At 38.9% G+C, this 24667-nt stretch overlaps 2 protein-coding genes across 6 annotated transcripts in view; one reads left to right on the top strand and one right to left on the bottom strand.

Annotated features, from left to right (window-relative positions):
- RB195_008892 (uncharacterized protein) overlaps positions 1 to 17022 on the bottom strand; it is a gene marked incomplete at both ends in the record, with an annotated part of 44313 nt that extends 27291 nt beyond the window's left edge. For 3 of the 4 annotated variants that reach the window (XM_064195631.1, XM_064195629.1, XM_064195632.1), the window contains one exon: positions 8547 to 8586. In XM_064195631.1, the coding sequence (XP_064046775.1) occupies positions 8547 to 8586 (40 nt within the window). Of the gene's footprint in view, positions 1 to 8546; positions 8616 to 12330; positions 12425 to 15561; positions 15581 to 15607; positions 15649 to 15747; positions 15809 to 15951; positions 16061 to 16625; positions 16674 to 17014 lie in introns of those variants that run through there. The other variant, XM_064195630.1, reaches the window with a different exon arrangement.
- Positions 17023 to 17690: 668 nt separating this feature from the next.
- RB195_008891 (uncharacterized protein) lies at positions 17691 to 24280 on the top strand (the record flags this gene model as incomplete). Of its 2 annotated transcripts, none has more annotated exons than XM_064195628.1 (20): positions 17691 to 17789; positions 17885 to 18015; positions 18135 to 18208; positions 18305 to 18427; positions 18600 to 18667; positions 18778 to 18889; positions 19140 to 19207; positions 19349 to 19477; positions 20900 to 21049; positions 21116 to 21196; positions 21289 to 21441; positions 21579 to 21656; positions 21733 to 21879; positions 21944 to 22057; positions 22113 to 22256; positions 22783 to 22908; positions 22988 to 23048; positions 23129 to 23264; positions 23397 to 23474; positions 24115 to 24280. In XM_064195628.1, 20 exons carry the CDS (start codon positions 17691 to 17693, stop codon positions 24278 to 24280), a joined length of 2238 nt encoding a protein of 745 aa, XP_064046772.1. The 2 variants fall into 2 exon arrangements, with proteins under 2 accessions (XP_064046772.1, XP_064046773.1); XM_064195627.1 differs by having other exon boundaries at positions 23114 to 23264.
- Between the last annotated feature and the right edge of the window lie 387 nt (positions 24281 to 24667).

Raw genomic sequence — 24667 nt, 5'->3', positions numbered from 1 at the left:
GATAATATTAAATATAAATAATTACATACATCACAAACTATTAAGTTTCAGGCATAAAACAGTAACTTGGAATCATCGACATTTTGTTTTGAGGATGTACAACATGTTAAAAATGTGGCACTGGGACCACGCAGATTCAACACCACGCTCAGCCAAATTTTTGTAAAAGTGATGGAAACTTGAAACTACTCCTAAAAGACGAAGAGTTTAATTATACATGTTTTTCAGCAGTTTAAAAGTGGACTTAATGTAATTTAATTACCAAAAAAAGTTTAGATTCTGTTCACATTGTTAGATGTTATTCGTGATATTGATGGATTTTTCTCATCCAATTTTTGAGAGAACCAGATGGTCCCGAATGCAGAAATTCTGCATAAGGGGGTTTCCATAGTCCCCCTATTCCAACAAATGGAAACAAACAATTTTTTTTCAAAACGCTGTTGCATTTTTCTTGAATGGGAAAAGCTGTCAAAATCCCGATTTTTGCTCGAATGCCGAAAACTGCATGATCATGAATAAAGTCCAATAGAGCTGAATAAACTTAATACTCAACGTAACCAAGCAAGTCACATTCCAGCACTTTTCCCCCTACGATTTTCTCTTTCAGATGCTACTTTCAGATGCTACTTTCAGATGCTGATCTCCGGGGCTTTGATGTTTTCCCAAATTTTTGATGAGGAAAACGGTGGAAAACTACCACTTTTCCTATCTTTTTCCATCTAAATTCCAAAAAACTAGGGGGTTGCAAGAAACAGTGGTATGAATATTTTGTAGGGCAAACTTTCTGCTAAAAAAAAAACCACCTAAAATATTCTTCTCAGTCCTCTTGTCAGGAATTTATTTGCGATTATTCAAAGCTAAACTTGACACTGCCTACATAGGCGGTTCTGTGGCGATTCTATGGCTGATTCTTTTCCTAAGGCGCACGGACAACCAGTGCCCAGGTGGTCAATTTTGAAACTCATCAAAATACGATTCAAACACAAAAACGTAGTTGAATTCAAATCGCGAAGATGCAATTCAAATTGGGACGCATGCAAAAGGATGGCGACGTAGAACGGAGACCACACCACTGGGTGCGGGACCTTGTATACGGCTGACCGTCAGAAAACTACAGTAGACCAAGTCCTTTCGGAAAAGTTTCAGAAGTTTAGCTCTCTCTGTTTCCTTGCTCTTCACTTTTTTCATGAGGAAAATTTTATTGCCCTACGCACTGGGAGGGAAATTATCTTGGGGATGATGTAATGAAGAAGAGGATGTTAGAAGAAAAGCTAGTCGGCGTTCATTCCCGAAAAAGACTCTTTGGCACTCAAAAATCCAAACTATAACGGCAAATGTAGTTTCAGCAGTGTTTAATTTATCCTAAAAAAACATGCAGCGCTTGAAATTCGTAAGATTTCGATTTCCATCTGGTACCGAACGCAAAAATTAGTTTTGACGACCAGTGTAACATAATCTCGACCTCAAATTTTGCATTCCAGATGTCTAGTCATGTCCATTAAAGATCTCAGGTTTGTAAAACGTAATTTTGGACACCTCCAATACGTAATGTCATCGTGTGATACCAATTTCGAGAGTGATTGTTTGGTTGTTATTTGCTACGGTGATTTTTTGGTTGTTCATTCATTGCGCCAATCTAAAAGATGAAACTAGGATAAAATTGTGCAAGCATAGATGGACCAAGATCCCAAAGGTCATCTAACAGGGATGTAACAGTACGGTAATCTACAATAGTAGGATTAATTGCAATAGTTAAAAAAAGTCCGCTACTGTAGTTACGCCAATTATTGTGAAGTGATCTAATACTACGTAGCTTTAAAAACGAGGTGATAGGACGACAGTTTAATGAGAATTTTTTTTTAGTTTTAGTATTTCTCAACTCCTTTTTTCCGTCTTCGATCGAATCGAAGCACCTGCTAAAGCTATTAAAAACATTTATTTTGTACATGAATCAGTGAAAAACGGAGAAAGAGATGGAGAGAAAGAGAGAGAGGGGAATTAACAATCTTTTCAAGAAAATATACCGTGATTTCTATCCAATACTCATCGCATCATCGGAGGAGGAATTTATAACAGATAGAAGTTATAGCAACGAAGGACGCATTATAACTATTTTTTCACTTGTTTTCTTTTATCAAACACAACCGTCCTATGTATTCGTAAAAATAGAAGACGAACGGTCAGATTTATTATTTTTCTTCTTCTTATCATTTTTTTTCAGATTTATTATTCGATGAAAATGGCAAACAGTCAGATTTATTTCTTTCTTCTTATTATTATTTTTTTCAGATTTATTTCTCCTCATCCTGGTACACTTATTAACATTTCTGCTTAATTGCAAGAATAGTAAGAAGTAGGCCGACGCACAGATTCTGAGTCTATTGCCAATTATCGAAAAAACTGATGCAAACTATTGGAAGTGTGGTTATTTTAATTATCTCTCTTTTATATCTATTATTTTGTGTTGTACATATATTTATATATGTACATATAATTAATTTTATATCATATAGAAAGTAGTCCTAAAAAATATAAGGAGAAAAATCACGTTTATACGGGCAATTCAGATATCATACCGTTTTGCTAATATTTTAGATTGCACTGATAATTGTACACAGGCATAGAACAGTTAGAATTTTTCTTTGGACTGAATTAAATTTTTAAAAATTTGTGCAGGACGAGAAGTTCACTTGATGCACGTGAGAAAGAAATATTCTCATTTCCGGCTCCGCTCCATATGAAATTGAAAGAGAAGTAATGGAATTTTAAGAGCAATTTCTGCAGAACACTGTAGAGCAATTATTGTGGTGTGTTTTCACTTGGAAGCCTAATGCGTTAGAAAGCAGCTGCATACCTAATAAAAGTTTTTCTCAAAGGATCATAGTTCCATTTTAAAACTGAGACAGTAGTTGTATATAAACTAAGTGTTTGTGGAAAAAAAGTATCTGAATAATTTTTCCTGAAAAAGAATGTTGGCGTTTGATATTTTTTCTTTTTTCAAAGTTCAGTGATATGACTTGTTTTTTTGTTCGTCTGGCGGAGGTACTCACATTTTTCTAAATTATGCGTGTGACTGGAACAAGGCAGATGTTAGAGATAGTACGAGTCAGATATACAACAGTTCGAGAAGTGTTTTCGAATGATTGCGGTTTTTCGAGCAAACATAAGTTCCAGCGAAATTCTTCCATGTGCATGTGGCTTAAAGGCATCATCCCACGAATCTGAGGTGGTACGGATTTCTGGTGGAGTATTCGTATACGGGATCGTAGATTAAAGAGAGGGGTGATTCCGTCTATTTCTTCCTAATTGCGCAAAAAACGGCCCAGATAAACGAAAACTGTGTACACGGCTGGCGCGCTCCAATCGAACTCGTTGTAGAAAATAGCGCGCCGGAACGCTCGAAGCCGTATCTTTCGGGCAGTTTTTTGCGGCAATTAGGAAGAAATGGACGGAATCACCCCCTCTCCTTAATCTACAATCCCGTATACGAATACTCTACCTGAAATCCGTACCATATCAGATTCGTGGGATGATGCCTTTAAAAGATACGTTTTCCAAAACATAATCCCAGGCTCGGACATCCTAACAGCAAAAAGTAAACTAATGTCTAAGCATGTCTTTTTTTTTAGTGAGTACAGCAAAAAATTCGAACGTCTGGATAATTCCGAACATCATACTCCTTGTAGCGCTTTCTGTGCTACAAAAATCAATAAAAATTAAAGTTTTGTAAAACCAAATCTGTATGTTTTCTAACGAGGCTCGTTTTTTTTTTGTTTTTTTTTTCTTTCAAGGAAATTCAAGCATAGGTGAAACGATGATAAAATGAAATGATGATTCCATAGGATTCATCCTGAATGCATCAGTACTACATTTGAAGAGTATTCAAACTCCAGTTCACAACAATATTACCAAAATGTGAAAGCATAATATTCGGAGTATGAGTTTTTCACCTCTCTTCTAACAATTAGCAACGAATGAAGTGCAACCATGGAGTGACGTAAACGTCATCATCGTACTGACAAAGATAAGGTTGCATGTCAGATCACATTAGCTATTAGCTACTATTTTAGCTATTTTATTTAAGCAGCCGTTTGCATGCGTGTTTCCATTTTCTGCGGAAAGGACATTACCAACCTGATGAAGAAAACGTGCAGAAGAATAGACGTGCGAGAGAGAACATACAGGTGAAACGCGGCACTTTTCACGGCAATGAAAGAGCTCATAATGTCCTATTTACTTCTTGACAAATTCACTTGAAGGTTTTACACGACACTACACTCTATAGTAGCGCACCAATCGACGCCGTGAGACACTTCCAACCCCATTTTGCCGTTTCCTGGCCCAGGTACACCAAAGTGACGCAACCCATCTTGACGCTTCCTGGTACCTATCTGGCGCCTATGGACCCGTTTCATCACATTTCATCCCTTTCTGACGCCTGCACACTTACCTAACGCCGCTGCACCCTTCTCAATGCTTTCTGGAAATTCGTTACACTCTCACACACAGGTACACACAGAAACACACTTAACAGAATGAGCCCGTTATTATATAGTCTGGTATCATATCTCTATTGCAGCTTTACACAGGAGTCTCATTGCCACCAATTTGCTGGGGGTAGCATTGCTCATACGGCTGAAAGTGTCCAGACATTGCAAAAAGATGCTGATGTGCAGCACGCTACCAGGGTCCAACCCACCCGTGTCAAATGCCTTTAACAGCTCTCCGTTTCGTTACGTTAAACTCCCAGAAATCGTCGACGGTACTCAGGTTACTCAATGTCGATATACAGTTCTAGCGACATGCCAAATCTTGCAGGACAAGACATTGAGCAGTGTAATGTATGGATTCTGTGCGAGCTGCTGCTGTAGAGATCGAGGTTTAGACAGAGCTATGTTCAAGGACGACACACCTCGGGAAAGGTGGAGTAAACGCGTCAGGAGATTTTGTTTGCCAATAGAGTCGAGTCAATAGCAAGGAAGCATTCAAAAAATAGTGCATCCTATTTATCCAAAAGTATGGGACATACTACTTTGTATAGTTGGGTCAAAATGAAATGAAGCACGGTGCAGTTGTAAGAACAGTTTAAGCGGCTGTGCTCAAAGCGTGTGGTGCAGATGCACCATTGCGAACTGCAACGGGCGGTGCTCCCTCCTCAATCCCAACCGCTACGCTCCACCTCACCGCTTAGGGCGCAGCCGCTTACGTGTGTCGTGTTCTGACCTGACTACAGTTCGGGTGGGGATCGCATTGATAAGTTCGCTTTTTTCAAAGAAAAACCTTTTGATTTCCTCGACTTTACATCAGCACTCAGAAACAACCGGTACTAACTACTGTAGGTGCAAGAATGGATGCGCGGAGGTAAATTCTCTCTCGTTCACTTCGGTTGCGAACGTAAGACGAAAACAAAAAGCATAATGAAATTGACGATGTTGAAACCCCTCCTATGAACGTATAGATGAGAATAGGAGTTTTATTCCGCACTATTAGCGTTACAATGCTCAATTTTTTTCCTAGTAAAAGATAAAGGATAAAGTCATTAGCGTATCAATCCACTTGGGACGAGCCAACGCGTTTCACTGCAATTCGTAATCGTTGAGGTTTTGTTGGCCTACACAATAACCAATACAATGAAAAGCTTGACGATGTGTCACGTTAGTGTTCTTATCCTCCCAGACAGATCTGGTACCAATTTATAAGGCCGCGAAGGAATGAAAGGCTTGGTTTGCACTGAGGCAGTTCCGAACCATCTACCGCGCGGATACAACGGATCTCTAACCGACCGCGCAAAACCCACTGCTTTTTTTTTAGTGATCCGGAAAAATTCGTGTAGGACAGTTCCGTGTGATCCCGTCTTCCTACCGATGCAGCTTATTACGATGTGATAGAAGACGAGGAACCTTGTCATCCCCAATACCCGTAATCCAATTAATATGAGTTAAACAAGCCAAAGGCGTTGCTCCCAAGTCCCACAATTGTAGACCCGTTGCACATTGCCATTACCCAATTGTCCGTAATAAGTTGTATTGTTGGTTAAACGGGATCACACAAGGATATTTCACAATCCTTCCTCCCAATTTCTGAAGAGAATTGAGCTCACACTCGTGCGCTACACCACGCCCTCCTTCGTAAACTGCGCCTACTCCTATCTATTCATGGAAAGATCCCAATATTGCCAGTTTCTTAATATGCCGCCTTAGCAAAAAACAGGAAGAATCTTAGTGCTTTAGGGCACTGCTTTGAGGGACCTTATTTGTTCTACTTTACTGTCCTCCTACACCTTAAACCACACCATTTGATGACGATATCTTCACAATTCCTCTGTAGAATTTCATTTTTATATAAAATAATTTCCTTTGGATAACATAAAGTTAAGTGATAACCAAATAACTGCTCAGAAAAATCTAAAGGATAAAGTCTCTGGTGTACCAATCCGTATGGGATGCGCAACTTCGTCCACTTCAATTCAGTTGCTTGGGGTTTACGAATGTGTGACTAGCCAATACAGTGACGTGCGGAGATTAGCCGATGTGTCAAGTCAGTTTTTCTATCCTTCCAAACAAGTCTGGTACCAATTTATCAAATAAGAAGGGATGAAAGGTTTGGTTGACACTATGGCATTTTCGAACCATTCAGCGCGCAGCCACAGCAGACCTCTTACTTACTGCACTACACCCACACCAGGCACCGAAAAAAAACACAATATAGAAGTAAGAAAGACAATACAAAGAGAAAGATGATTGTTCAGAAAAGGGAAATAAGAAGAAAGGATGCAGAAGAAAAGGAAGAGGAAGTTGAACACGGAACTTGAGATGCATCTCGCTTGCGCTTCATTGTGTTCACAATTACGCAAAGATGAGGAGGCGTACACGCTCGATTAATGAGGTTTACCGCAATGAAAGGAGTGTAGTGAAATTTTGGTGGGAGGGCAATGAGACGGTTAATCGTCCAATTTGAATACACTTTTCATGGTATTTTTGAAGTTCTTTTTTTAACAAATATCCAAGAAAAAAACAACGTATTTTACAACAGTTACACAGAATAGCTTTTTGTTTCAAATCCACTAGGTAGTTACAGAAGTACAAAAATACTACTGTACTTGCTAACTTACCGGCGGCTATGAAGTATGGAAACAACCTCCAGAAGGTTATAGCTCGCCTTCTATACCTCATTGGACGGAAACACTAACTTTATGCCTTAAGTATAATACTAATCGAAGAACAAGTACTACTGTACATTACATTTTCCTCTTCAAAATCTCCGTATTCAATGAGGCAGTTTGTAGTCGAAGAAAACTATAAAACTCAAAATCCTTAAATTACATAAAAATGTAGTATTCTACAATTCATGAGATCCTCTAAAGTGGACTTTTTTCTTCTCATTAAACAATTTGTCTTCTTTGACTCAAATGTTCTTGGAAAAATACACTTGAATCTCATCCGGAAGTACAAACCACCTGCTGGAATTACCTCCTAGTATTTTAGAGAAATGCTGAAGCTCACTTGAACATCCGGATAAGATACAACTACAATCATGATATATAATAACGAGCTTAGTCCATGTGTATTTATGTATGTGTTTATGTACGTGTGTATGTGTGTATGTATGTATGTATATGTATGTGTGTATGTATGTGTGTATGTACGTATTTATGTATGTGTGTATGTATGTGTGTACGTACGTGTGTATTTATGTATGTGTAAATGTATGTGTGTATGTATGTGTGTATGTACGTGTGTATGTGTATGTGTATGTGTATGTGTATGTGTATGTGCATGTGTGTGTGTGTGTGTGTGTGTGTGTGGATCGCACAGTAACTTCGTGTGCGTGTCGCAAAAGGTAAATGGGACGTCGCAAACGTTTCATAGTCGTAACCACTTTCCGCGTTGCTTTTCACCTCTACGACTCCTTCGTTCATCAAAAAGTGGAAACATGAATGCTAACTGCTGCTTATATAGTAGCCAACTGTTTACATGATCTGTTGTGGAACGTTATCTTTATCTTAACGATGATGTCATTCACTTAATTTTATGTGAAACATCATTCTCTGATAACTGTTGGGGGAAACAAGAGGGAATCCTATACTTTGAGTAACGATTCCAAGTCGTGTCTATATTACATTGGTATCGAAAGAGTGCTTAAAGGTGAAGTTTGAATGTTATCCAAATGTAGAACTGACGCGTTTACAAAGAAAACTATGAATCTCTGGCCTGAAATTCCTTTGAAAAACTGAAGAAAACGTTGTTAGAAAATCACAATTCTAATTTTACAGAAAATGTCACTACTATGAATTTATTTCCAATAATAATCAGTGATGGCGAGCGGCGCGAACACCACAGAAAGTCTGATGACCGGCTTTAGCCGGACGTTCAGATGGGTGATATATAACTGCTCTCATTTATTTCACTTATTAATATAATTTGTGCTCAACATTTCTCGAATGCAAGGTTTCGCTAAAGTAATGGAACTGAAAACAAAAGTTTAGCGAACATAGAACCACAAAATTCGCTCTTAAAAAAAATCTAATTCAATTCAAAACTGCGCACCTTCGTTAATAATTGCGTAGACTGTGCTCTCAGCTCCCATATTTCACCAAGATGAGCGGTTCCAACAATCTAAACAAGCAAAATATAAGTTTCACACCTGTAGCCAGTACTAAATATATAACATTATATACGCTGTATTGCAGAACAAATCAATTTTTTTGGACCGGACCGGATAATTTTAAGGTACGACTAGCGGAGAAAAACGAACATTTCTTCATCGACGCTCTCTAAGTGCTATGAAATGTGAAAATTTCGAAGAATCAGATTGCTGCATAAGTTCAAACCCTGATTTTAAACAAAAGCACTCAAATTTTGGTGAGTACAGCAAGTCGTAATTTTTGTCCACAATTCCCTCGCAACAATCGCTTTTATTCAATTTTTGAAACAAAAGGCATTGCTGTTTTTCCCTGAATAATTGTTTGCCAAGTAGCTTCCGACAACTTCCTTAGGATTAATATTCTTATCCTGCAATTTGTTCTGTTCCAGTGTGCAGAACATGAAAATCTAAAAAAAAAAAAGAATAAATAAACAATAAGTAGTTCTATTATTATCTGACATTATGGAAAATTTAATAAATAGCATAATAAGACACACAAATTTGCACATCTTTGTGTTTCTAAGATTTTGGTGTTTTCGAGCAGGATCGCGTAATACAAAGAATAAATAAGTGCCATAAATTGAGGAGATTCCAACAACTTGAATCCCTAACAATTTTCAGACTTCTAGACAAACTGTTCTACAATTCTATAGTTGGTGCGCAACTTATGTAGATATGAATAGAATATGCTATATGTACCTTTGCTACTATGAATATACAGTAGAGTCGGAAGATGTTACATTCGCTGTCTTCGACTATTTAACATAACAGTGGCGCGTGGGAATTCCTAGGGAACTTGGAGTTGCAAACTTAATTACAGTAGATGCTACAAATTTCTCACTATTGCAGTTTTCACAGCCGGCATCTATTTGCAAGTGTGGCTAGGCATTGTCAGTGGTGGAAAATGACGCCATTGCCTGGAAATCCCTTTTAAATTAAAAGGAAATTAATCATGTTCATTCCTTCAGAAATCTGTAGTCTGTAATCCTTTCTTCTGTTCCGCTAAATTGCGTCAATTTCGTTCCCCTTTGCGACCTCTTTGTGTTCGCATTAAAGAACATCTAAAGGGGATGAAACGATCGAATGCAGTAACTCCCCTCAGGGCTCACCGCAGACAATGTCATGAAGATGCACCTTTCTGTACAGCTGTCACGATCCTGTCGTACGAACCCGAATTATAGCTCGCAGAACTTTGGAGGCGTTTTGGATAGATTCAAAAAGTCCGTCCAAAAATGAATAGAAAGGAAGAGTGCTTAGCAGTGACCAACGAGCTGGCTCCGTATCAAGACCTTTGCGGGTTTTGATCTACGGGGTCAGAGGAGGGAGCATCCTAATTGATATTGACGGAGCGATTGCTCCACACGGATATCCGCTAATATCACGGCAACGCGGCTATTGAGGTAGGCACAATGGTAAGGGCTCTTTTGGCTTTAGTTTCCGGGTGTAATATCCTCCAATATGATGACTTGTTCTGGATGGGGGATTTGAGAGGATATATTGCAAATGCTCTTACTTTCCAGGCTCTGACGAAGGCGACAACGCCGGAACGTTAGCCGTAATAAAGTTTGTTAACAATCTTGGCTGTAGCTTAAATTTTACTATCGACAAGTTGCAATCTCTATGCTAAGATTTAAGGAAGGTCGAACTTTCGCACTTCTGGAAGATGTTGTAATCTTTCCACGAATAGATATGGGTAGAGGTGTAAATGATTAGTTAGCTGATTCACGAATATATGAATGATGCTCTGATCACGATCAATTCTACTTGGTAATCCAGAAAAAAAGTGTATAATAGCCTCGGGTGATTTTTTGATAACGATGCAACCTATTATATTACATACAACGATACAACCTATTATATTACAATAGAATGCAGGCAATATCATCGTGGTCCAATGTCGTAACATAACTCGAATAAATAACAGAAGCTGCCCCACCTACACAATCACAGACAAACTTGCGACTCTTCTATACTGATCACCAATAGATGGACACAAAAGAAAGGATAAACTGTAGTCGGGAGGAGAGGTGGGATGAGGAGGGGCGGCACTCAGCCGCTCCCTTATTGTACTCGAACCGAACTTGGTGCACAAAAAATCGTTCCTGAAGTACAAAAATCCTAGTTCCTAACTGTCAAATCTGAGCTCAAGAACGGTCTTTGTGCTCCTTGGACGCTTTTCCTCCCAGAAGTAGAGTCCGATTAAAGCAGTATTTAGTGACCCGCCAGCCCTTCCTCCCAACTACACTTTGCCCCAAACGAAAACCGAAGATGAGTGATAGAAGGACAAAAAAAGCACTGATTCCGAGGAATTTGTATAAAAAAATAGTCGGTAAATAGTAAAAAAAATAGTTTGTATAAAATAAAAAAACATGAAAAATTTGTATAAAAATGTATTAGAAAGTACAAAAGTAAAATATTATAAAAAATGTATGAAAAAGTAAAAAAAAATCTCTCTGAGGTCCGGTGCAGTTGCATAAGCGGATGAAAAGATGAAAGCGGCGCGGTGAAGCTAGTGGCTATCATCAAGGTGGGACTCTCATTCATTCCTCCCTGCGATCCGATCACAGCAGGTGATGGTCCCATTTCGATAGCAACCGTTGTCTTCACAGTTGCGCTTCAATCGCTGCGTTTATCCAACTCCAACACGCATCAAGTCATTTTGACGCGATTATACTTAATTTTCCACTGGTACCTTATTCTCCACTCGAAGCCGGAACTTCAGTTCAAGATTTTGTCCAATTTTAAGAGAGAGAAGAGAATTAGACCGCAGGGCACATTTGATGGGAGCAATCTGGTCCGAATCATTCCATAACTTATCCACAACGTAATCTCCTAATGATGATGTCTTCAAGATTTTCAGATTTTGCGATGTCTGTGATAGCGCTCAGCTTTTTCTGAAGATTCTAGTTCAAAAAAACCTTAGGGACGAGCTAAGGTAAAAGTTTCCCCCTTCGATGTAATTGTGTATTCAGTGAAAACTTTGTAGTATCTATGGGAGACACCGAGAATGTCTACAACCTATAGCAGAATTTAACACAAAAATCTTTGATCCGTGACCAAATGGCTATTATTTCCTTAAAGGGAGCGTGTTATGATACGTGCTATGGAAACCAGCGACATTCGTGTATTCAGTGGAAGTTTTTTAGTATCTATAGGAGACAACACAGAGTTCAGGTAGTAGATTTCGGAGCCCGGTGTGGTTTCGCTCATTTCTGCCTAATTGTCGTGAAAAAACGACGTGAAACACGGTGTTTTACCACGAAATTAGTTGCAACGCAACACTTTCGTGCACGCGCCGCATCCAAGTGCGAGCGGTCGTAAGATCAATTATGTCTTCTCACTAGCCTGTTCAAGTGAAGAGAATGAATATACTGCTAAATGGAACAGAATGCGTACATATAGGGGCATCTCAAAGTATCTCGTAAAAGAAAAAGCGGTTCCCAAGCCAATTTTTAGGACGATTAGAGAGAAGATGAGCAGAAACACGCTGGGTTCCGTAACCTACTACCAAACTCCACGTTTTGGCTGTGGGTTCTGTACCACGTCACATAACGATACGCTGCCTTTAATATTCAATTCTTGAAGGAATAATCCTACGCAGAAACTTGTTATGGAATATAATAATAGTATGAGTCACTAAAGGTTTGAGGCAATAAACAACAAACAAGTACTCCAATAAATACTTACTGCAACTGAAAACGTCTAAAAGCTCTGGAGCGCAGACGGCTAGTGTAGATCTGTTGGAAGTAACCACCGAGCTCCTTCGTTTTACTCGGACTTACTGAAATAAAACCGATGTTTTCGTGGAGTTCTTGAGATTTGAAGGCTAAAATTAACTAGAAGTCGGAAATGTTTATCCAGAATTTACAAACTTTTCCAAATCTCCCAACTTTTTTCCCACTTCACAACTCTGCAAACTTGATATTTATATGGATATGTATTCCTGCGAAGATCCAAGCATATGAGGTTATTCTAGTAAAATTAAGTGTAAGTGATTTCCTTTTTCAACTCAATAGATCTCCCGAGGATATACAATTCCTAGTACATTTCGGTAAAATTCTGCAATCATGCAGATTTTCGCATAGTATTAAAAAGAAAGAAAAAAAAACAGGAAGGAGATTTTCTTTCTGAAAACTTCACGAATGCTCTAGCTATGGGAGGTGTATGAGAGTCTCAATCAGACAGCGTTGCTAATCGGAGCTTGGAGCTAATTTAAGGTTGAGTGAAGAAGAAGAAGAAATGAGTGGGAGATCAGTTGACATTCGCAAGGTTATATCTATTCATTCGTAAAAATATGCAGATCATAAATCACAGCACGATTTACTGGGTTTTTAATGAGAGATCATCCAAAACACCAAACAACACATGAAAATCGTTCAAAGGTATGCAGAATACGGAGAAAGCATGAATAAATTGAAAGTTATCGCTAAATCTAAGATAATTCCAGCACAAGCGTTGACATTCTTACAGTACTCGTCGAAATAGGTGTGTCGACGAGTCGCAACACTTTGTTCATAGAGGCGGTCCCCGCCTCTATCAAAAAAGTAACGAGCAATCAAGAGATCGATGAGAAGATGAATAATCGATAAGATCGATAACGTTGAAAAACTCCTCAAAGCTTCCTTTCTTGTTTTCGAGTGGTTTTTTTTTCGTAACTTTTAACAAAACTCGTAAATTCGTAACAAATATGCATCGAGCGTAGAAAGAGCGTGTTTTCCGGCAGACGCGTCGCGTCCACTCAGTTGAACACCCGACGCGGCAACTATGTACCGTGCAACACTTAGTGACACTGTCGAGTTATCAATTTAGTATATTTACGTTTTTAATCATTTTATCACTTTTTTTGAGATTGGTAGCATTAGCTATAAGAGATAGAGGGGTCAATTTTGCCTTCCCTTGGTGATTTTTTTTTTAATTTTATTTAATCTTACTTTATTTTCATCCTTCTACCATTCATTTGCTAGTTCGTAAACTTTATTTTTCTTTTCATCTTTCTCTACCTCCTATCACAAAAAGTTAAAGATTTCAACTCGAAAAAGTTCACACAAACTCAAACAAAGGATTTTAACACGAAAAGGTTCACACAAACTCAAACAGAATTCTACTATTTGTAATACATCTTCGCCTTCTCTCACTTTATGTTTACGACATCGTATAAGAGAGAGAGAAAGAAAGAGAAAGAGAAAGAGAAAGAGAGATTTCAATGCTAAATCTGTTCAAAGGGGTGGGTGTGGCGCACTCGGTTAGAGGTCCGCTGTAGCCACACGGTTCAGGGTTCGAAACCCCCCTAGTGCAAACCAAGCCTTTCATCCTTCTCGGGTCGATGAATTGGTACCAGAGTTGTCTGGGAGGATAAAAATACAGACTTGACCATCGGCTGGTCCCATCCTTTATCCTTTTATCCTCTAAATTTGGTCGAAAAAGGGAGATTAACAGCTTCGTCAATGCTTATACAGGTAAGCAAACTTCCATAATAATCGAGAACATAACCCCACAATATTCTTGTTGTCTCTTTTTTTGGGAGAAAGAGGGAGAAAAAGAGAAAGAGAGCTTTTATAACTCTTTTTACTCGTTTGTTTACTTACTTCAATATACTGTGCGCACAATTCAGAGAAAAGTAGTCATTTGTAAGGAAACATCAAAATATTTACTCATAAGAAACAGGCGCTATGAAACCAGATGCATTCAAGTAGAAAACAAATTGTTTGACAAAGATTAATAGCCAGAAAATAACCTCTATTTAACACAACACTTTACTAATGCTAGATTGATGATTGGCCATAGCCTCAAGGAAGGTGTACTTAATTCTCAAAGAGACAAAAAAAAAACTAGCGAGATCAATATTTGATATCTGTAACGGAATGGTTGCTACTAATTACCATTAATTAACCGTTATTTCTGTCAGGCTATCTAGGTCCACAATAAAATCCCCATGAAAAAAAAGAAGGAAGTAATTAGTTAGAACAGATATTTCTGTACAAAACTACTATCATATAGTCAACGCATCTCTTTGTGGAAGTTGTTACACGTAGAAGAAAAACAATTACACATCGAATCGCAAAATCCGCTGCTGCTCGACAGATGTCCTCATGAGCATAAGGAGTGTGGTGGGACTTTCGCTCAACTGTGGAGAGCGAAGGTCCCACGGCGATCGCTACCGTTCACGCGATGAACCCAAAAGTCATGCCGTTTTGGCGTAACTATATCCCCCCTTCATCCGAGGGCGATTAGAAGTCATGGTACATTGTACATAATCTTTCTCTGAATATTGTAGAATGAGTCAAATTCTTCTGACCAGGCTATGTGATGACAGGATCTGCCTAGCTGCAAGCAGCGCTTCCATAATACAGTGCCACGTATTAACTAGTACTACTAGAGCAACATAACACATTCAACTCAAAACTAAATTATAGTAGGGTCAGAACTACAAAAAGCACGTTCTAGTTTCCTAAACGCCTGCGCTCGAAGCGGTGCAGTGAAGAGAGCGGTTGGAATCGAGGTAGGACCATCGCGAACTGCAACAATGAACGGTGGTAGCAAGAGTCCTCACTCGGTTGTAACAGCTACGCTCCCCCGCGCCGCTTCCAGCGCAACCGCTTCCGCAACTGCACCGTGCTTCATGTCGTTTTGACTCTACGATGGATGTAATATCCAAGTCCATTAAGTATGTCCTTTCAACCCATCTATTCCTTGCTTTGCCGCTCACTAGATTGAACTTTTCCTCTCTTTCTTTTTTTTAGAGAATCCATCCAATTTTAAAAGATTAGCTCGTAGCACAACGGTTAGAATTGCTTTCACAGGGAAAAATGAGGTGAAGCGAAAGGCGGCCAAGCTGTACAAGATGTTAACTTATCGTTACATTGCGGCCGATATCTACCAATTACCGTTCATGCAATAAAACACCCATCTAACACGCACCGCCATTCTCGGTAATTCTCTTCCAGTCCCTCTGTCAATGAATAACATCGTCTAGTGCAGCAGAGCAGGGACCCAGCGGTGGACAACCTGCAAAAAAAAAAAACGTATGACTTCCTATTCCTTCCGCTCAAATTCCGACTGCTTCCGAGATGGTAGTTGAAACTACGGCATGTAACGACAACTAACTTTGATGATTTCTTACTTTCCTTCCTGCATTCCTTGGGAACTGACGAGACGATAACCGTATCTAAAATTTCGCACCGTTCTGACGCGTTCAAGTAAAAAATCGTCATCACATTCCCAAACGAAACGAGGATCAAATTCTGTCTATGCCGCTCTCCATTCACTAAAATGTGTAAGTGTTGGAGAAACATACATGCCGAGACTCACCTTCGTCCAGTTGACAGCGGCGCACTTGCCGCAACGCAAGCATTCCTCTTGCTTGACGTCTGCTTCGATAGCTTCACGCTCTGCTCCGAGCGGATACTCGTAGTCACAGCTGGTAAAGATACGAACATTAAAGGAATCAAAACGGTTGCGCTTAAAGGCATCACCTCACGAATCGGAGTTGGTACGGATTTCAGGTGGAGTATTCGTATACGGGATCGTAGATTATGGAGAGGTGAGTGATTCCGTCCATTTCTTCCTAATTGCCGTAGAAAACGGCCCGGAAGATGCGGCGCGCGCACACGGCTCCAATCGGACTCGTTGTAGAAAATAGCGCTCCGGAACGCTCGAAGTCATATCTTCCGGGCCGTTTTTTGCGCCAATTAGGAAGAAATGGACGGAAACAGCCCCTCTCCTTGAGCTACGATCCCGTAAACGAATACTCAACCTGAAATCTGTAGTCCTTCAGATTCGTGGGGTGATGCCTTTAAGGTAACCCGGTGGGACTTCGCCCAATTCCGGCGCCCGATTGAAGCTAATGAGGGTCCCGCCGCGAATGTTTATCCGATGGACAATCGTACCTCCGCTCGGGTCGCTTTTGGCCGATTGTACCATGTTCTTCTCTTGACTCGTTCTCACTTTTCACATACAGGTTTTTACTTGTAAAAATTACGCACTCTCTATCGTTCACACTGCCTCTCGATCGTCTCTCGTCGTCTCTTCCTCTGTTGTCATCACACTATCTCATCAGAGGTGTGCACGGACCAGCATATTTTCACAGTTCTGTGTTTCGTTCCTGGTTGGACTTTCCTAGTGTAGTTCTTTTTTTTTCTCCGTTTGTCCTCAAAACTGAAAAAGTTCTAGTGAATTCCCCGTAAGCGATAACTCTTACATAAAGTCAGGTAAAAGCGATCTGAAGGTCGGTGCAGTTGCGCAAGCGTCTAGGTGGAGTTGGAGAGTGGTCCCATCTCGATCGCAACCGTTCGTTCTAAAGCGTCGCTTTGAGCATAATCGAATACATGCGAATCGATACACACGTCTGCACCAAGGTTTATGTCGTTTTCACCCGACCATAACTCCATGATGAAATCAATAAGCTTCAAAATCAAATGACCAATAAACAGTATGCCGCTAAGATTCGCGTGAAATGAAATTGTTTCATTTAATTGCAAAAAACCTTAGTTACTCAATCTTTACTCAATTAAACCTATCAAGTACATCGGATACCGTGATAGAGCTTCAGTAGCGGGACCTGTTAGACAGGCAGAGTTGCAGTGGACGTGTCGCGGTCGTGCGATACAACAAAAGCGTCGTTGTCGGCTGTGTTTAGTTGTTATTTCGCTAAATCATGTAAAATGGACCTTATATCCCAAATTTCCCTCTGGATCATACATACATACGTATTTATGTATATTTCATCTTTTCTATATATATATATTCGTTTGTATATGCATAGATGCTATAGAACGTTCCATTGTATTGATCCTACACAGGAATTGGAACCTGAAAACCTAACTGTTACATCTTGAATTCATAGGTTTAGTGTTCTAACATTTTTCTTAAAAGTATTCTTTCATCGCTTTATTTATATCATTTTTTTTTTCATTCTTGTAACCATGAGACTATAAGTCGTTCGCTGATTCCATTGCACCTGCTTCTGTTTGTATCATACATTATGATATATGTTTCAGTTTATTTGTAAAATTTAGTTTTCTTTTACAGTTTCATTATTTCTCTGAAAAATGGACAACTTCATTGAACAATTCAATATTTTTGAATCGCGTACAGATGAGAACAAATCATCTCTGGAGGCGTCTCAAAAGATCAATTCAATGAAAGAGGTTGTTTTACTCAAGATTCATTCAAAACAAGAATGTCACCTTTAATTTACCAGCTTTAATCCATTTGTTCTTAACAAGAGACATTATTCATTAAGGAATTGATTCGAAAACTAAAAGAAGAACTTGAACGTTATAAAACATCGGAAACTGAGCGTAAACAAAAACGTGAAGAGGCCGAAAGGAGGCGTACGGAATTGAAGGGAAAGTTATCCGCAAATATTACTCAGTAGGTTATTTGTATTTCGATTCATATCACCTCTCTGTTTCTTTCTTTCATGATCTAGCCATGTGGTCCTACTTAAGTTACGTCGAAGATTCAGAAATTACCTTATAGCATTCCTTTAGGGCGAAAACATTGTCTGGGCAAATAGATGAATTGGAGTCGCAACGTGTTTCGCAAGCTAAGACCGACCAAGAAAGTTTGTTGCTTTTGCACATTTCTTCTCTTGAATTTTGTTTTCCTGGTGCTTTTTTTTCTTCCATTTTAGATCTTTAATTCACTCATAAGTTTGCAGTTCATGCGAAGGTATCTAACTTGCGTGAGCAAATCTCAAATGTTGAAGGAAAGGTAAAAGAACTCCGTAATGATATGAATGATCTCCAACAGCATGAACCTATTGATCCACGTGTTGTTTCAGGTGGGTAATAATAGAATGCTTTTCCTCTTGTGATAGTCTTTGTTTCAATTTTTGAATATGGCTTGAAATCAATCGCCTCAATTCCCAAGACTTATTGATGACAGCAACGATTCCACTAATCTATCTGCGCTGGATTATCTTTTTTCTAAGTACTATATTATCCTATTTCTAGGTGTCCACACTATGAGAGAATCTATTACGAACGAGCTGGCAGCCAGAAGGGATTCATTTGACCTGACGGTAACTTCTCCCTTCATTACCCTCTGTTTTTCTTTCGTATTCCTCCTTACATTCCTTAAATAAATGATTAAATATTATTTAAATATGTGAAAGTGAATTCGTCAATATAGTCACTCGTTGCTGAAGTACAAGCAATCGAAAGTTTGCGGAAGGAAAGAACGGAAATGTCAGAGGATTTGGCCGGGAAGACAGAGTTGTTATGTGCTTTGGATGCCGACTACGGTACATTTTCTCCTTTTTTAGTTTTCCTTCATGCAGAAAATATGCGCATGACATTCGATGAAAGTTTCTAGTAATTTCTGAGCATTTTCAGTTAGATATTTTAAGTTACCTCGAAGCAAATTTCATTCGTTAATTGCATTGGACAGGTGATAAATTCAAAACAAGTTTAACATTTCTTTGATGGAGTACTTTTTCATCTTTCATTTATTTATCTGTTCATACACAATTTTATTTTCTTGGGTTTCTTTAGAGGCACAACAAGGACATGCAGAGGAACAACAAGATAGATTATCTCGCCTTGAAGCGGAAAAAGAAGAGGTAACGGCCACGATTTTATTCGAACAAAGAATTTCTCCTAGTTTTATTTTGTCCGTCGTGTTCTGGGAAATCATAATTACATTTGTTGTAGAGTAATATATGTTGTCCAAAAAAAAAATACTACAGAACTGAGGATTTTAGCTTGCCGAAGTGATGGAAAAGATCAATAATCGACTGGAAGAGTTGAGTTCTAGAATAGCAGACATTACGATGGAAATAGAAGGAAACTCTCGCGAATTAAAAGACCTGGAAATCCAACTCACTGAACAGGTATTTCAAATATGTCTCAGCTAAAAGCAACAAGGAAAATTGTCTTTCAATACATTATCGAACTATTTCATTTAAGCTGCTTTCAATTTCCATTACTTCTTGGATATATTATTTAGTTCTACGACGATATTGAAATCGTCTTGAAACTGATGTTTACAGCTTGAAGAGATACGAGTACAATGAGTTTGATTTTGAGCTTTAACTTTTTTCATTGCCTATGATACCGGTTTTGGATATATTCTGAGTGTTATTTGCACCGATCAACACTATTGTGTAAGGAATTCTACACCACTGTTTTCTATACGGTATGAAGTTTTAGCACAAAAAACGAAATCCACTAACCGCTGTTGCGGGGATGGTTGCCAGGTGTCAATAGCTCCCAACAATCAAAGTTGTAACTGATATTTGTACGTTCCATCCTCTGTTTTGCATTAATTTCTGGCATTTTCAGTGGGATTTTTCGATGCTCAAAAATGTGAAACACACTTAGATTCGATTTTTTTCAAGATGGAACTCGGCAAGAGTGATGCATTTCATGAAAGTTGCGCATTGTCCCAAACAAAAGTAAAGCAACAGAATACCAATGAAACACCATAGCAATATTTTCGAGAATACTGAATCTAGGAATCATGAAAGCAAAACAGTTCTGGCTTATAATATATTTACTTTTACTCCTAAAATTTTAAACTTGAAACTGGAACAACTTGTAATATTACTAACTCGTCATTTAATAAACTCTCTCGCGTTCAGTCGGCTGCCTTCACGTTATCATTTTTTTGCAATCTAATTATGTTGCAAGTCCTATTCTGCAAGTTCTATGACTCTTAGAACGTCAAATTCGTGTTAGCAGTGCTCTTCTCCATTAGTTTTGACGTTACTTTGCTGTTAGGCCGCCCCTAAGATCCTAATTTTGGAAAGATAAGTTATAAAGTGTTTGGCGCTAATAAATCAGCTTGGAATTCGCACTTCGTTTCATGTTCACTTCATTTCAGAATGGACTGTACATTAGTTGTGTTCCCTGTAATTGCAAGCGTAGTGAGATCCTGAGATCTCCCAAGCAAGGGCGCACATTTGCACAAAAAGGGGGCAGAAGTACAATTCCTAAAAGCTGAAATCATCGAGGAAATGTCCTGACATCAGAAGGAGTTATTCAACTCGCGGAAAAAAATCTCTCAATTTTATGACTATGCTAATCGTGCACAATTGCAAAAAAAGAAATAAAGAATAAGATAAAAATTACAAACTACAAAATCACTACAAGCTTAGTGTTTCGCTAAGAGCAAAACAAACGGCAACACTAAACAGCCCTCTCCAGATAAAACGATAGCCTCCAGATAAAAAGCAAAAGCTCCAGAAGCGCAGCCCTCCAGATAAAAACGAAATAATGTAAGAAGCTGAAGAGTTGATTTTGCATCAATTTAGAATGAAGTCGAGCAGCAACTGGAGTATATTTCTCACAAGTTGGAAGAGAAAAAAGAGCAATATTTGCAAGAAGAAATGCTGCTCAAGGAGCTGGAAGAGGGCATGGATAAGAAAAAGAAGGAAGCAGCACTAAATCTGGAAACTATGATGGTGAGATCTTTGGTTGCACAATCAAGTTTTACTTGCTTTTTTCGTACCGATTTTTTGGTTGTGCAGAAAGAATATGAACAACGAATCGAGGATCTGAATGCTCAACTAGAGTGTTGTCAAAAAGCAAATGAGGAAATAAGGACCGAAGTATGTTTTTTTTTTTTTTTGACTTCTCTAGCCTCCGACATGCATCTCTTGATGATTGCGGGTGTTATTTTCATACCTACGGTTCATTATAGGTGGAAAATATGAAGGAAAGGGAATGTTTCCTAAACATATATAAGGAAAACTCCCGGAAGATAGAAGAAAAACATAGGAAGTTAGCCGCACTAAAGGAGGAGCTAGAAGAGTTGCGTAAGGATATTACGGAAAAGCAGGAGAAATTGACAGAGGTCCGGAGACTTTTAATATATTAATTATATTGAAGAAGATTCGGAAATGAACGAACATTAACCTAACCATTTAGAGAATTAGTCCGAAACATGGACTGCTTCACTTTTCTATGACATCGTTGTTCTTCTCTTTGCAGAATCCCAAACTCGTTCAACTTCGTCAGGACGTTGAATCCAAAAAACGTGCTGCAGACAAGGATCTCGAGAATGCGAAGGTGTTATAATTTTGTGGTGCTATGTTTCATAATTCATTTCTTGAAAGCAATATTTGAATATTTTAATTGTTTTAAGGTCCAGATTTCGGATTTGCATGACAAAATGTTGAAAGCGGATGCCGATATTTTGGATCTGCAAAATAAGAACTATGAGATTGAAGGAGAGATACATCTGGTCAGACTCCAGTTATCCACCAAGGCTGAAGAGCTGGTAGCAGCAAAGGTCCATTTGATATTCTGATTCAGCAATTGAAACCGAAATCAACATTCTCCTTTTTGTGTTGCAGAATGAATACTTTCTCATGATGGAAATGCAAGAAGTAGAGAAAATAGCGAAGAAAGAAAAACTGGTGAAAGAACAGAATATGAATAAAAAGCAAAGAGGGCGAAAGCGAAAGCAGGTAAACAACAAATACTTCGGATTTTTTTTAAATCTTATACTCGAAGACAATTAAGGAGGATGCAAAAAAGGATGTCAATAGCCGCGACCAGATGAGGAAGTCGAGAGTTCTTACCGATAGAAAAGCACGGTCTGCTACTCGTTCAGCAATGGACTTGAGGGAGCAGCAGCTCAGGAAAGAAGAGTCGATTTGCAATAGCGTTCGTGTGTATACAGATAGATATACAATAATTCTTGTGAAGGCAGCATCACCAGAAATTTTTTTCCTCAAGATTTCAGAGTTTTTGCAAACTAAGTTTTTTGTAATCCCGAACATCTCAAAAGAGGAAGAGAAATAGAAGTTGATCAAGAAAAGTGCTCTTCATCAGTACTTTGCTGCAAAACCATTTTACTTGCAGTATTGATGCACTTCAAAGTACAATCTCTTTCGTAATCAAGGTGATAGCTAATTAGTTAGATTCCTTTAGTTGTAGTTTAAATCCCTAGTCGATAATAAAGAAGATTTTGCTGACAGCCACGATGGATAGAATAGTAGAAGACGGAGGAACATTGCAACTCTATCGTTCAAGAACTCCCAACCTACAACTCATAAAAGTTTGAAAAGGAAGCGTATAAATTTTGCAGAGCTTGAAAGTCAAGATAGTTATAGCTAAATGCGACGAGTACTCGTACCTTCGATTTTGGGTGGTGCAGCTATGAATAAGGCTGATCACATCAATATTTAAGACGCGCAAGACACAAACCCCCACAAAAAGAAAGGATCCTATGGAGGAACTGGTGTCATGCGATACGAAGAAGCAATTTTTGGAGGCACCTGAACGTGGAGAAATGGGACAAACTTTTAGCGACGAGGTGAGTTTACCTATGCCAACATCCAGTACGTTTGTTCATGATTTTGATAAATTTCAATTGGCTATTTCTTAAATTTCAGAACAAAAGTGGGAGTTTACAGCATACAACAACTACTGCTTCAACAATGGCAGATGATTTCAGTAAACTTTCACAATTCTGATTGCTACAAGATTTGTCAAGTTGTTGTTAAGCTCAATTTTTGTAGAGCGTCCCATTGCAGTGGACCTGGATGACACTGTCATGAAGGAAGACGACGGTGGTGATCTATTTGAGTCTCCAAACAATCATGAGGGTGCACCGAAGCCAAAGGAGAAAGCTGATGTCAAGCTTGTCGAGAAGAGTAGCTTACATAAATCGTAATAATCAGTTGTTCTTTTTCTTATTTTATGCTCATTGAACATTTTAGACAAATGAGGTGACTCCTAGAGTTGCAAATTATTTGGCTCCTTTTTGACGCACAAAAATTATTATTGATGTTTTTTGTTTAGGCCAGAAGCTGACGGTAGCGAAATTCATTTTGAGCCGAGCGAACTATTCACCTCTACGCCACTGGTTATAAAGAAACAGTGGGTCCTATGTTAATCGTTTCTATTGAATTACAGCAAAACTTTGAAGGCATCACCCCACGAATCTGGCACGGGTTTCAGGAGGATAAAGCTTATATGGGGTCGTAGGTTGTGGGGAAGAGGGTGATTCCGTCCAACTCTCCTCGTATCGATGTAAAATGACAAGCCCGGAACTGTTTCTTACGACAGGGGGGTGAGGGGGAGGGGGCGCAAACGCAAACAACAGAGCCGTCGTTAGAAACAGCGTTCCGGTCGTCCGTTTACACTGATACAGGAAGAGATGAACGGGATCAACCTCTTCCCCATAACCCACGACCCCGTATATGCATAATCCGCCTGAAACCCGTACCACCTCAGATTTGTGGGGTGGTGCCTTTAACCGACATCTGACGGTTTTTCGTCGTGTAATGAAACAAGAGAAATTGGATTATCCTAAAAACCTTTTAAAGAGTACAAAGATGTATTGAATGAAGAACAAACGAGAAGGGAAAAAACCTGGCCTTTGCTCCTTGGGTATCTCTGGCAAGTTATCATACAAATTCATACAAATTCGCAAGGTCGTTAAAATTGAAAGAATTCGGTTGTAGTAGGTTTTGACATGAATTAGTTCACTTGATTTTCAATAAAGTTTATGTTTGAGATGCTCAGTGCGCCCTACACGCGTGAAATCTGGCGGCTGTAATTCTCAAAGCGCCCAGCTTTCACAGCCACGCGCAAATATGCCTCCGTTTCGCATGAGATCGGGCGAAACCCTAAACGTACCAGCTCGAGGAAGACCACGCGGAAGAAAAAACAAGAAAAGATAACTCCTAGACAATGTATGAGTTGTTTGAATTCTCTTGTTTAATTTTTTTGTTAGTTTTCTGAGATTTCTTAATGCTTAATTCCGGTTCTTGTTAACGTGTATGCATGTTGTGTTGTTTCTTTTATTGTTCCTAAATATTCTTGTTTTGTGTATTTATGACTTTTCTTTAGAATGCATTCTTTCCATAGGTTTTCTTAATTTTTTTGTGCAGAAAAAGGCAAGCATTCGAGTAGTGATTCATTCTAGATAATTCTAGGACTTTTCGTTAGAAAAATCTTGCCATTTGTTCTGAAATGTGTAGTTTGTTATAATTTGTTCCTGTGAGTATTGTTACTATATTTTGAGTAAATGAGCTGGAAACTTTTCTAAAAATCTCAGTTATTCGAGA

The sequence above is a fragment of the Necator americanus genome, chromosome III (assembly GCF_031761385.1).
Source record: "Necator americanus strain Aroian chromosome III, whole genome shotgun sequence".
Lineage (NCBI taxonomy): Eukaryota > Metazoa > Nematoda > Chromadorea > Rhabditida > Ancylostomatidae > Necator > Necator americanus.
Note: the sequence above shows the minus strand (reverse complement) of the source record. Positions and strands in the feature narration are given on the sequence as shown.